Source organism: Chrysemys picta, chromosome 2 (assembly GCF_011386835.1).
Source record: "Chrysemys picta bellii isolate R12L10 chromosome 2, ASM1138683v2, whole genome shotgun sequence".
In the NCBI taxonomy this organism is placed as follows: domain Eukaryota; kingdom Metazoa; phylum Chordata; order Testudines; family Emydidae; genus Chrysemys; species Chrysemys picta.
The window spans coordinates 263,987,236-263,999,258 of NC_088792.1; the positions used below are offsets into that span (position 1 = coordinate 263,987,236).

The 12,023-nt window shown below is 37.7% G+C and overlaps 1 protein-coding gene across 8 annotated transcripts in view; it reads right to left on the reverse strand.

The window, feature by feature from the left end:
• The window catches only part of TRPS1 (transcriptional repressor GATA binding 1), a 253,118-nt gene that overhangs the window by 177,569 nt on the left and 63,526 nt on the right, over positions 1-12,023 (reverse strand). For all 8 annotated transcript variants that reach the window (XM_065586054.1, XM_065586050.1, XM_065586055.1 and 5 more), the window contains one exon: positions 1,927-2,530. In XM_065586054.1, the coding sequence (XP_065442126.1) occupies positions 1,927-2,530 (604 nt within the window). The remainder of the gene's footprint in view (positions 1-1,926; positions 2,531-12,023) is intronic.

The following is a 12,023-nucleotide window of genomic DNA, read 5'->3' on the forward strand; positions in this document are numbered from 1 at the left end:
TTAAAAAGCGGATACCTAAACCTAACAACTGAATCCATATTTATGCACCTAAATAAGCAGACTGCATGTTCAGAGGACAATGATTTTAGAAGTCAATGGGAACTGCAGGAATTCAGCACCTCTGAAAAGCAATCCATTCAAACCCAAAATATGGGTTTGAAAACCTCATCACATTAGCACCTTTCCGTGAAGAACCTTTAAATATATATTTATATTTGAATTTCTTGTTGAGCCAACCATAAAAATTGCCCAGCATAATCTTTCCTCCTCTGCCTACTCCAGTGGTAAAAAAATCAGGTAAATCGAAGAACTAAAGTGGTATTATTTTTAGGTTTCAGGCACAGCCAGAGGAGTATAAGTGGTTTTCACAGCGCTAATGCAGCATGTTACCAGATTCCTTTGCATGTTTTTTTTTTTAAATAGACAATGAGGTTTAGCCTGTGCAAAAACAAATAAAATTTAGTCTCAACTGGCTAGCCTCCCAGGGTAACAGTGGTCCCTGTGGAGATAGCCAACAAAAGGTCTATGCATGGCTAAGTCCCACTAAATAGAGCTTAAGTGGGATATAAGTGGTTCCTTCTGTCAGGGTAAATTTCACCTCTAATCAGGATTTTTAAAAAAAATACTGATAAACAGAGGAGAAAAGCAACTCGTGTACTATATATGAAGCTCCCATACACAATTGTCCCCAACCCAGATCTTCCCACAGAAAGCCTTCCATGTTACTATTCAAATAATTAAGCTGAGAGATGATGTCAGTGACATTTCACGGCTTTATACAATATATAATGCTTTGGTTCCATTCAGATGCATGAAGCTTTTAAATTATAAATAAATTATTGAGAATTAGCACAATTGTCAAGTTTTAGACTCTACTGACTTAAACAGCTCAAAAGATTTTTTATAAATATATTATAGAAGACTGCTGAAAAATACATTTGCCTTCTCTTTACTCTTCTGACATATTGTACTGGATTTTGATTCTAAATGTCCTTAAAGAGAGAATAAAGAAAAGCAGCTAATCATTATTTCCATTCTCAATACCAGCTGAGTTTCAAAATCACCTTTGTATGTAAACTGAAAGCAACTGCAGCAACTTTCTAGGAGTTCAGATGGGAAATGGAACCTAGTGAAAACCCAGTGCTGACTCAGAGAGAAAGACAGTTATTTCCCCGGGCCACTAACCTCCTCCTCAGAATTAGTGAGTTATCTGAAACTCAAACTTCCTTCACAGGGCAAAGTACATACAGTAAAAGAGTGAGGGGAAGCCCTTTGTATGCACAGGTGCGATTTGTTCAGAGAGAGAACTAGTTCAGTTTTGTTTTGAGGATAGGATGAGAATGTACAGTAAGATACAGAATTTCTCTCTCTTTTGACATTTCCTCAGTTCCTTTTTTTCTTCTTCTTCTTCGACAAGCCAACCAGACAAATGTCAAAGTTAACATGTACTTTACATGTTTTAACTCTCCCTCCCCAATTACATTTCTTTATTAATATTTGACTCATATTTCACATTTTAGCTGTTTAATACTATGATATCTCGCTTCAGTATGCGCTGTCACCCCATCTCAAAATTTAAGAGGTGATTAGATGTGTTAATATAACAGATGTGCAGCCGTCTGGGGTTCTAAACCTTTCTTCGCCAAATGTATCAGATTCTTGCATAATCAGCAGGAATGATTAACCAAAATTCAGTCAGAGCTAATGGCAAAGACAAACAATTGCTTCCTACTGCATCTGGTACATGTTTTATACAAACGCTTGTGAACTATTACCTGCCAATGTAGCTCTAAAAGTTTGAATCTTTTAGACTGATTTTAATAAAGTGCCCTTGAAAATAAAGTACCATTCCAAAATTAAAGAAATGAGTAGTTGAAAGTAAACACGATATGCATGCATTCAGTGTAACAAAGGAAAGCTTCCTACCCGTAACAGGGACTGGGATTCATCCTTTGATTTGTTATCGCCTGATCCAGGATATTGATGAGTGAGTGGTCCAGATTTCTCTCCGCCTCCTGCTGGCACCCCCTGCAGGAATCCCTTGGTCTCAACAGCCAAGCCATAAATAGGCCGTGCAAGGTGGGCAGCTTCTACGTTTGGACTATCCCTTAACGGCTTTGGCTGCTCTTGGCCAACAGACACTGGGGTCAGGAGGCCTAAGCTTGTTTGTGTGTATGATGGACTTCCCCTCAAAATGTCTGTTCCTCTCCAGGTCACACTGCGAAGATCATCATTTGAGCTGTCAGTCCAACCTTTCTCCTTGAGCACTTCCTTATCTTCTAGCTTTTCCCTCTTCACTATGCTGTCAGAAATGGGCTCCCCCATTTTGGGGTCTGGATTGATCAGACTGTAGACCTTTAGGTCAATTTTGGGCTCTTCCTTGATAGCAGACATACCATGACTGTCTTCCCCATTGGCTGTACTGATGTCCATCTCCTGACAATGCACAGTGTTGAAGTGCTCTAGTAGTGACTGAGTGTCAACAGCTGTAAAGCTGCACTGACGGCATTTGTAGCAGTTATGTACTCTCCTGAAAGAAAATGAAGATAATTTTAATATCAGAGTCCATTCACCATCCCCTTTCTTGTACCTTCATTTTTCTTACAAAATATATGAGGAGGTCTGGAATGGAATACTTCCAAATCCAGAACTTGAAGTGAAATTATCTGGCACATGTAACTCTAAATAAAGAATGTGGATTTATTTTTGTTGTATGTTGGGTAACACAAAAATAAATCTAGTTGCTAAAAACTGGTTTGTTGCTTTTGTTATCAATGATCCTCTAACCGTTCATTCATACTCAGTCCTGTCTTTCTGAACTCTACATAATTTCACTGCAGATTTTGTATGATTTTTCTTTTTGATTTGAATCAATACACTTTTCACCTCCTATTTATTCCACTGTGACATTTTCCAACAGAAAATGAAACACTTACAAGGGGACATACTTCTTTCTGACACCTAATTAAAAGCCACTTTGTATAATATAGTGCTGTATTAAAGAATTCCTGTTTAATTGTTTTAAAAAATTCCTTCACCTATCATCAATTTTACATCCATTTAGTCAATACAGAGGACTTTGGAGGAGAGCTCTAGTTAACTTACAGCTAAAGATACTTCAAGGGATAAGAGTTGTTGAAACAAGAAACAATTCTTATTTGTTCTCTGTGGAAATTCTAAAAACTGTTTTGAAATGAGACTGCTCTTAAGGAAACACAAGACAGCTGATTGTGTCCTTATATATTGAATTCTACTGTCAAATGCAGAGGCATTTTCGTAACGTATGAGAGGCTTTCAAGTAGGGAAGCAGAGAATATATGTGAATTCCATTACAGTCTGCTAAAAGGTGTGGAATATGATGGAATAATAATGCACCTTCCTGTTTTCATTATAAGTCTATGCAAAGTACTATATTAGTAAGTCATGTAAAGCATACATTACTATATTGGAACAACATGTTACCAGTTTACTGTATATCCCACAGTAACAGAATACTTTCTCTGAGCTAACTATGAAACACTTATTAATTATTATTATTTATACTACAATAGCAGCCAGAGTCCCCAGCAAGTATTGATGTCCCATTGAGCTAGGCATTGTCCCAATGCAGGGTAAAAGACAGTCCCTACTCTTCATCAAAATGTATATAAATCTGTAATTCCTTCTCCATACAGATACACTCATACATACACACCCTATGCACTAGAGTCACAGTACTGACTCTAGTCAAGTTAGAAAAAATGAGCCCTTGACTATCCACACTGGACAAAGCTTGTATGGGAAATCTGTTACTGCCATGACAACTTCAATTGTTGAAAATTAATTCTTTCAAGGCCAAATCCTGGTCCCAATGAAGTTAGTGGCAAAACTCCCATTAACTTGAATAAGAGCAGCATTTGACGTTTAGTTCATCTGTATAGCTGGAATAGTACAGAAAATATCCCTTTTTAAGTCTGATCGTGTAGAAGAAATAAATGACTAAACTTACAAATTAATCTTTTTTTGACAAAATAAACCATATGCTACTTAAAGTATCTGATTTTCATGAAATTTTGCATGCATGCATGCAGATATGAGTATGTATTCAAGTATCAATATCTGTAGTGCTTGTGTAATATTTTCTCTGTGTTTTTTTCAGTATTATTATTTTCAGTTTAGATAACTAGATGGGTTCCTTCAGCCTCCAAAAAATTCAGTGACTTATTCTGTATATAGTCTAGTGGCAAAGGAGTCTTGTTGTGGGCCAGAAAACAGTGGGTTAAAATCCTGTTCTGGCTGTATTGTCTCATTCTAAACTAGCTTTTTATTGAAATCAGCCCATCTCTCAGTGTGATACTAAGTTAATTCTTTTCTGAACCAAGCTTAATTCTGTTTCTGAACCAAAAAGAGAAAGTGCTATCTGATCAAAACCATTTAACAGATACGAAAAAGCCAATTTAGGGGGGGAAAAGGCTAGTCATATAAAGGTGGAATATCTTCAGAGAAGGCCAAATTCGACAAGGGTTAGTTATCTAAAAAGCCAAGTTAAACAAGACACCATTTGGGACTAATGGCCCAACCCCAATTTACTCCCTGCCTGAACGTTTATCAATCCTTTGGGAGGCAATTTAGCACTAAGTGTCTTTTGTTTAACTTGGCCATTTGAAAGGCTAACCCCCTTTTCTAACTTGGCTCCTTTCTACAGATATCACACCTTCAGGCAGCTGATCTTTTTCTGTCTAACTTGGCTTTATTAGGTGCATGCTAAATATTTTTGATCCAGATTGTATATACCACCATTATGATACTAGTGAAACAAATAAATGTACAGTATAGCAGCTGCCAGCCAGGGATTTTAACTATATATTTATAACTAAGGCACGGGCCTGCTTAAATGCACTTTTATTACTCTGAAAGCTTGTAGATTTTTAATTCTTTAGAAAGGGGTTATTTTTTCCACCCACAGAAAGTTACATGAGGATTTCTTAATTTGCCTGTGTAACTTTTTATACAAATGCCACCCAATGGGAAAAATTAGGAACTTTTCGGACAAGCAGAATAAAAAGATAGGCTCTTTTAGAACATACCCTTTTCTACTCTACATAAAAAACCACCTCTGATTCCAACTGGATAGCTCAATACCTAAGACTTGTACAATATTAGTAGATACACTGGACAAGCCAGGATTTGGTCACAGATCTTAAACTAAATTTTCTATACCCACCAACCTAAAAGTGAGCAAGTGTTAAAAACTGTATACATGTGAATAATTTAATCATTACGGATCAGAGTACAAATTTGGCCCAACACAAAAAAGCTACGAGCACATCTGATTTTTCTTCCTATCCTGGCACCAATCCAGGAAGCAACTTGAAGGGCTGACTTGTTTGTTTGTTTTTAAATCAGAACTGAAAACTACCATTGGTTCATAATGGGACAAATTCCGTGGAAGTTTGTGAACACCATCTCAGGCTGTGATCTTATGAGATAAGATACAGCACACGGTGTCAGGGTTGATCAGTATTAGGATGAGAGACTTCCAAAGAAAACTGAGGGATGGAGGAAAATGGTGTTGGTGAAAAAGCAAATACCACTCTTCCTTCTATGGTCTTGTTCCTGAACCATTCAACTCAATGCAGTTTTTCCACCGAGTTGAATGAGAGACAAATCAAGCCCTAGGCCAGTACTCATCTTATCATGGCATTAGAAAGGCACTGAAGCCATTTTAAAAATTTATTATGATATAAATCTAAAGTCCTGAACACTTGTGGGCATTAAAATATTCCATGACACTTTTCACAGGAACAGGAGTCAAATATTCTGACCAAGATCCTATTTGAGTTGTTACATGCTGCAACCGAGTATTTTACTATTATTTATTTGTATTGCAGTAGCATCCTAAGGTCACTGGCATGAGGAGCACTACAAAGACAGTGACAAGTGACTGTGCTGCAGAGCTTGCAGTATAAAAAGCCACAAAAAAACCCACACCTGAAGGGTAGGGAAAAATGGTACCACACACAGGAAAGGTGCTCAGGTGACGGCAGGCAAATGTCATGTTACTACCATGGTTTCTGTATGTTTCACATTTTATTTATTTCTTGTTAGCACATTATCCCTTTTATTTAGATTACAAAAAGCTGGGTTTAAGAGGGGTTTTGTTTGTTTGTTTTTAGGTGTGGGGGTTATACTTGGAGTCGAAGGGGAGGGAGGAAGAGACTTTTTGAGTAAGAGGGGGAGTGAGTAAAGGGAGAAGGGAAACTGAGGGAGGGAAGTAGGAGGATGTGAAGGCCGGAGAGTGAGGCTGAATGGGATGAAGGAGAAGCAGCAACCGCTGAAAGCAAGGCAAACAACAAAAAATATATATCCACAGTCCAAGTTCCAGAGCTGAGTGAATTAAGGTATCAGAAGGGTGGGAGGGCTCCTCCCAGATGCTGCTGTTTCCCAGGTGAAAGGCAGGGCCAACACCAGGTCCCTCTAGGTCTGGTAAAAGAGCTGGATGGCCCTGTTTTACCCCCACCCCACCCCCACACACACTTCAGCTGCAGCAGATGAAGGCTGCTTTGTGGAAGAAACCCCCAAATCTAGGGATTGCCATAAGACCCTCCTCTTGGCTGCTACTGCCCATATGAAGCAGGAGATGCAGTCTCCTGTCCCAGTACCCCAGATATATCCCTCTGGATCCACTGGGATATAAGGGCCTGAAAAGTCCCTGTGCCCTCAGCCACAGCCTGTGCTGTCTGCTTTATGCACTATTCTTCATTTCTTCTCCCAAAGCACTGTGTAGTGTTATAGTGCATGGTTAGACAGTTGATGAATTTGACCTCAAGGGCAGCTGCATTTCAGTAATCCATGAAGTGACTCTTCGTACTTACTTCAGGTCTAATATTTAAAGTCAGATGTACAGCTGCATGTGCGATTGTGTACCCAGTCTGTATGGGCAACTGCCATAAACTGCATGCACCGATCAGGTTTTTCCATGGAAAAACAACCACTTATGACTCTCACTGTCTATTCACATATGCAAAGAACCAATTTATACATGCAGTTGTGCTAATTACATACATGCATTTAGCTTGTTTTTACTCAATTGCACACTTACCTTTTTGAAAATCAGGTTTTTTACATGTATCTTGTAAAAAGTTTTTGAATCCTTCTGAATGAAAACCAAATAAAATTGTCACTTACATTATCAACAGATTAGTTCTGTTTATTGGAAAACATGATTCTGCCCTCATTACAGAAGATCATAAGGCATTCTGAGTGGGAAGTGTTGTGTCCTTTTTTACAAAAATGAATATTACAGACCTTTATCTTACCCTTTTTCTAGAGAGGTTTGGACCATTTTTCATCATGTTACCTGACATTTCTACTAGAGCTTGCCAAAAATTTTCAGTAAAAAACATTTGACAGAAAATAACTTTTCCATTAATGGAAATATTCACCAAAAAAATAAAATTGATTTTCAGCAAAAAAAAAACAGAAAAATTATTTTTCCCCACCTTTTGGCAACTGAACTCTGAAGGTTATTAAAAGTTGCCAAAAATCAAAATAAGTTTGGTTTCAGATTTTTGATATTTCAACAAAAAACAGACAAAAATGATGACAACAAAATTGTTTTGCGGGGGGGGGGGGGGGGGGGGGGAATATAATTTCCTTACCCACTATAATTTCTATAGTAAAGAACTTTTTCATCCAAAGATATCTGACTACATATTACTCATGCAGAAATTGTTTAATCCGTTATAGTAACACACACCTATGGAGTACACTGCATAACTGAAGCTCTCAATGAAATGTAAAGAATATCTCCTGATTCTTCAGGTACAATGGGGTGAGAGTAATAGTTAAATTAGTAGAAAGTGTAGCGAGACAAGGTCGGTGAGGTAATATATTTTATTTGACCAACTTCTATTGGTTAAAGAGACAAGTTTTCAAACTACACAGCTCTTTCACCAACAGAAGTTGGTCCAATAAAAGATTACCTCACCCATATTTTCCCTTCTAATATCCTGGGACCAACATGGCTTGAACACTGCAAACAATAGAAAATGTAGGACAATTAGACATTTGGAGATCTGTTTATGTAAGCACATTTTAGGCAGGTTTAGACACAACTACACTGACATGCAATGTGATTCATTAACTTTGAATTCAACTGAACAGCCTACAAATTACATGTGAAGGAAAAACTGAGTGGTGTTAAACTTAAGTATATATTTCTGTAGGGAGACAACATGAAAAGCTAATTATTCTTGCAAATTCTAATGTTGTCAGTAATGAAGGGCTGCCAAGGCCTGCATTGCAGATGGATAATACTGGAGGACAATGACACAAAAATAATATTTAAGTAAACAGACAAAAATGATATTACAGACGTACAGCCAGAAAGATGCAGAAAAAAAACTGGATGCATAGTGTATACCTGCGATTCTTGAAAGTCATTGAAGTCATTGAAGATGCACACACAAGGGAGTTCACAGACTCAACCATGCAGGCAGGTTCTAAGCAGATCCATGGTATTCAGTATGTGCCAATGGTAAAATTAAATATGGGAATTGAAAAACACCATTTCTGCCCATAAAATGCATAATTATGTATTTATAGTTGGGATCCATTCAGCTTCTTAGTATATAAACTGCCAGCAGCGAGTTTTGCTGCATTTTTCCCTCACAGTGGTGGAACTGAGAGTAACTATCACATTATTTTATTATATAATAATTATTATATTTCCGTATGATAAAAGGTTAATAAGACTAGGACTTTTCAGCTTGGAAAAAAGATGGCTAAGGGGAGATATGATTGAGGTCTATAAAATCATGACTGGTGTGGAAGAAGTAGATAAGGAAGTGTTGTTTACTACTTCTCATAACACAAGAACTAGGGGTCACCAAATGAAATTAATAGGCAGCAGGTTTAAAACAAATAAAAGGAAGTATTTCTTCACACAACGCACAGTCAACCTGTGGAACTCCTTGCCAGAGGATGTTGTGAAGGCCAAGACCATAACAGGGTTAAAAAAAGGACTAGATAAATTCATGAAAGATAGATTCATCAATGGCTATTAGCCCGGATGGGCAGGAACGGTGTCCCTAGCCTCTGTTTGCCAGAAGCTGGGAATGAGCGACAGGGGATGGATGATTACCTGTTCTGTTCATTCCCTCTGGGACACCTGGCACTGGCCCCTGTCAGAAGACAGGATACTGGGCTAGATGGACCTTTGGTCTGACCCAGTAGGGCCATTCTTATGTTCTTGTATTCTTATCTTTCTCTCTCTCTCTCTCTCTCTCCCTATATATATATAAATATATATATAGGGAGAGAGAGAGAGAGAGAGAGAGAAAGAATACATGACTGTGTGGCATAAATACTTTCTACGTCTAAAGTCTTGCTCATGCATGAGGAAGTCACAAAGAACATCATCTCATTGATAAAAACTTTATATCGCACCAGTATGTGCTCTATGGGGATGTCTAGTCTGCAATTAAAAACCCAAGACTGGCCTGTGCCAGCTAGCTTGCCTTACAAGGCTTGGGCTCAGGGGCTGTTTAACTGAGCTGTAGACATCTGGACTTGGGCTGGAGCCTGGGCTCTGTGACCCTACAAAGGGGGAGGGTATCTAATTGCAGACTAGATATACCCTGTATGTGCCACGTAATTCACAGATACAAATATTTTTCAAAAATTCTGGATCTTTTTTTCTTGGAATTATTCTTGTATCTCTTCACCTGTTCAGCCAGGACCAACTGTATAGGACTCAGAGGGAGAAAAGAAGAATAGGATTGATTAACGTCCCTAAAATTTACTCATTGAAGGTAGACATGGAAGTTGTATACCATTAGATAGTAAAAAATTCCTCCCTTTCCAATTGGAATAGCCCCATGCTTCTATCCTAGTAGGTCAAAAGATAATGGGTATTTAAATAAAACTATTATCTATGGAAAAGTAATTTTAGGTCTTTTTTTTAATAAATTCTAAATATTTGTTTTAAATTTTTTCCCAGAATTAAACTACAAAAGTGTGATTTTATAGGAGAAGGGACATGAAAAATGAGAACAATACACATTTTAAAAGTGAGACGTGTTTGAAATTGGGAGATGTTGAGGGCAGGGAGTTGTGGTTCTAGTTATATGACATCTACAAAGTACATGAGGGTGTGGTGTGCTAAAGGTTTAGAGAATTCTTCCCAAGCTTTTCAAACAAAGGAGCCTAATTTTAGGTACCCACGTCCACATTTAGACCTTTAAATAAGTCTCCTCATTTTCAAAATACTGAGTACATAGCAGTTCCCACTGACATTGGTAGGAGCTGTTGGCTGTTCAGCATTTTTTTTAAATTAGGCCACTGATTTATGTGCCTAACTTAAGGCACTCAGTTTTGAAAATTTTGCCCTCTCTCCCTCCCTTTTTCTTAGGAATGGGCATTTTAATTAAACATGCTTCTTAAAAATTTACCAGCTGCAGCAAAACAATTGTTTTCCAGTAGAGAAGCCATGGAATAGCTAAAAATAAAATCTTTAATAGCTAACAAAACAAAACAAAAAACAAAAAAAAAATCATGCCATGCCCCAGCACCAAAGTGCTGTCTATGGAGTTAGACAACCTGGCCCAAAGCTGACCTGATAATAATATCTCGTACTTAGATACCACTCTTCATCTTCAAAGCAGTTTACAAACATTAACCAGTTAATCCCCACAACATCCCTGTGGCCCACTTAAATAAAAAACCGGGCACTGCATGCTGGGACCTGTAGTCTCCGGAGGCTACAGCCCCAAATTAAAGATGAGCAATTTGCTCCATTTTTTTATGGGCTCCCAACCTATTGCCAATGCAGCCCTCTGTTGGGCAATGTTTAGATGCCCCTGTTTTAAGCTCTATTAAAGCACTATACTATAGTCTGCCTTTGTTACTTTCTCAACATCCTGGAATCTAGTAAATGCATTGCAAGCTCTCATATTTAATAGAGGTCTGAAACTGGATCTTCTTTTGTCAGCACTATATATGGCTTCTATGCAAAAATCCTTTAAAGGTGATGGAAGTCTGGATTTTCTGTGGTTGCCATTGACTCTTTGGTCATAAATGTTTAATGCCAGTTAACATTCTTTACTTAATATTTAACCCAGTTTTTGTAAAATGTATAACAAACTGTTCTTTTAAAATCGGAGGGCCAAATTCTCAGATGATGTAAACTGGCAAAGCTCCACTGAAGTCAATTTCCAACAGCTGAGGATCCACCCCAAAAGGTTTATCAGGGAATTGGCTGCCATAAGGACATGAATCGGAAGACTGGCTCTGTCCATCTTCATATAGCAATGCTAACACTTAAAAATAAATAAAGTGACACTTTAGACCAACAACATAAAAATAATCATCTGGAAAAGTATCTTGTGGGATGGCATCAACAGATGAAAGAGTGCCTGCTCTCAGTTTGAAAAGAATTAGGGCGGTCAAGCGATTAAAAAAAAATTAATTGCACGATGAATCACACTGTTAAACAATAATAGAATACCCTTTATTTAAATATTTTTGGATGCTTTCTACATTTTCAAATATATTGATTTCAATTACAACACAGAATACAAAGTGTACAGTGTTCATTTTATATTTATTTTTTATTACAAATATTTGCACTGTAAAAACCAAAATAGTATTTTTCAGTTCACCTACTACAAGTACTGTAATGCAATCTCTTTATCATAAAAGTTGAACTTACAAATGTAGAATTATGTACAATAAAAACCTGCATTCAACAATAAAACCACGTAAAACTTTAGAGGCCACAAGTCCTTCTTCAGCCAATCGCTCAGCCTACAAGTCCATTCAGTCCTACTTCATGTTCAGCCAATTGCTCAGACAAACAAGTTTCTTTACATTTGCAGGAGATAATGCTACCCGCTTCTTCTTTACAATGTCACCTGAAAGTGAGAACAGGCATTCACATGACACTGTTGCAGCCGGCATTGCAAGATATTTACATGCCAGATGCTCTAAAGATTCATATGTCCCTTCATGCTTCAACCACCATTCCAGGGGACATGCGTCCA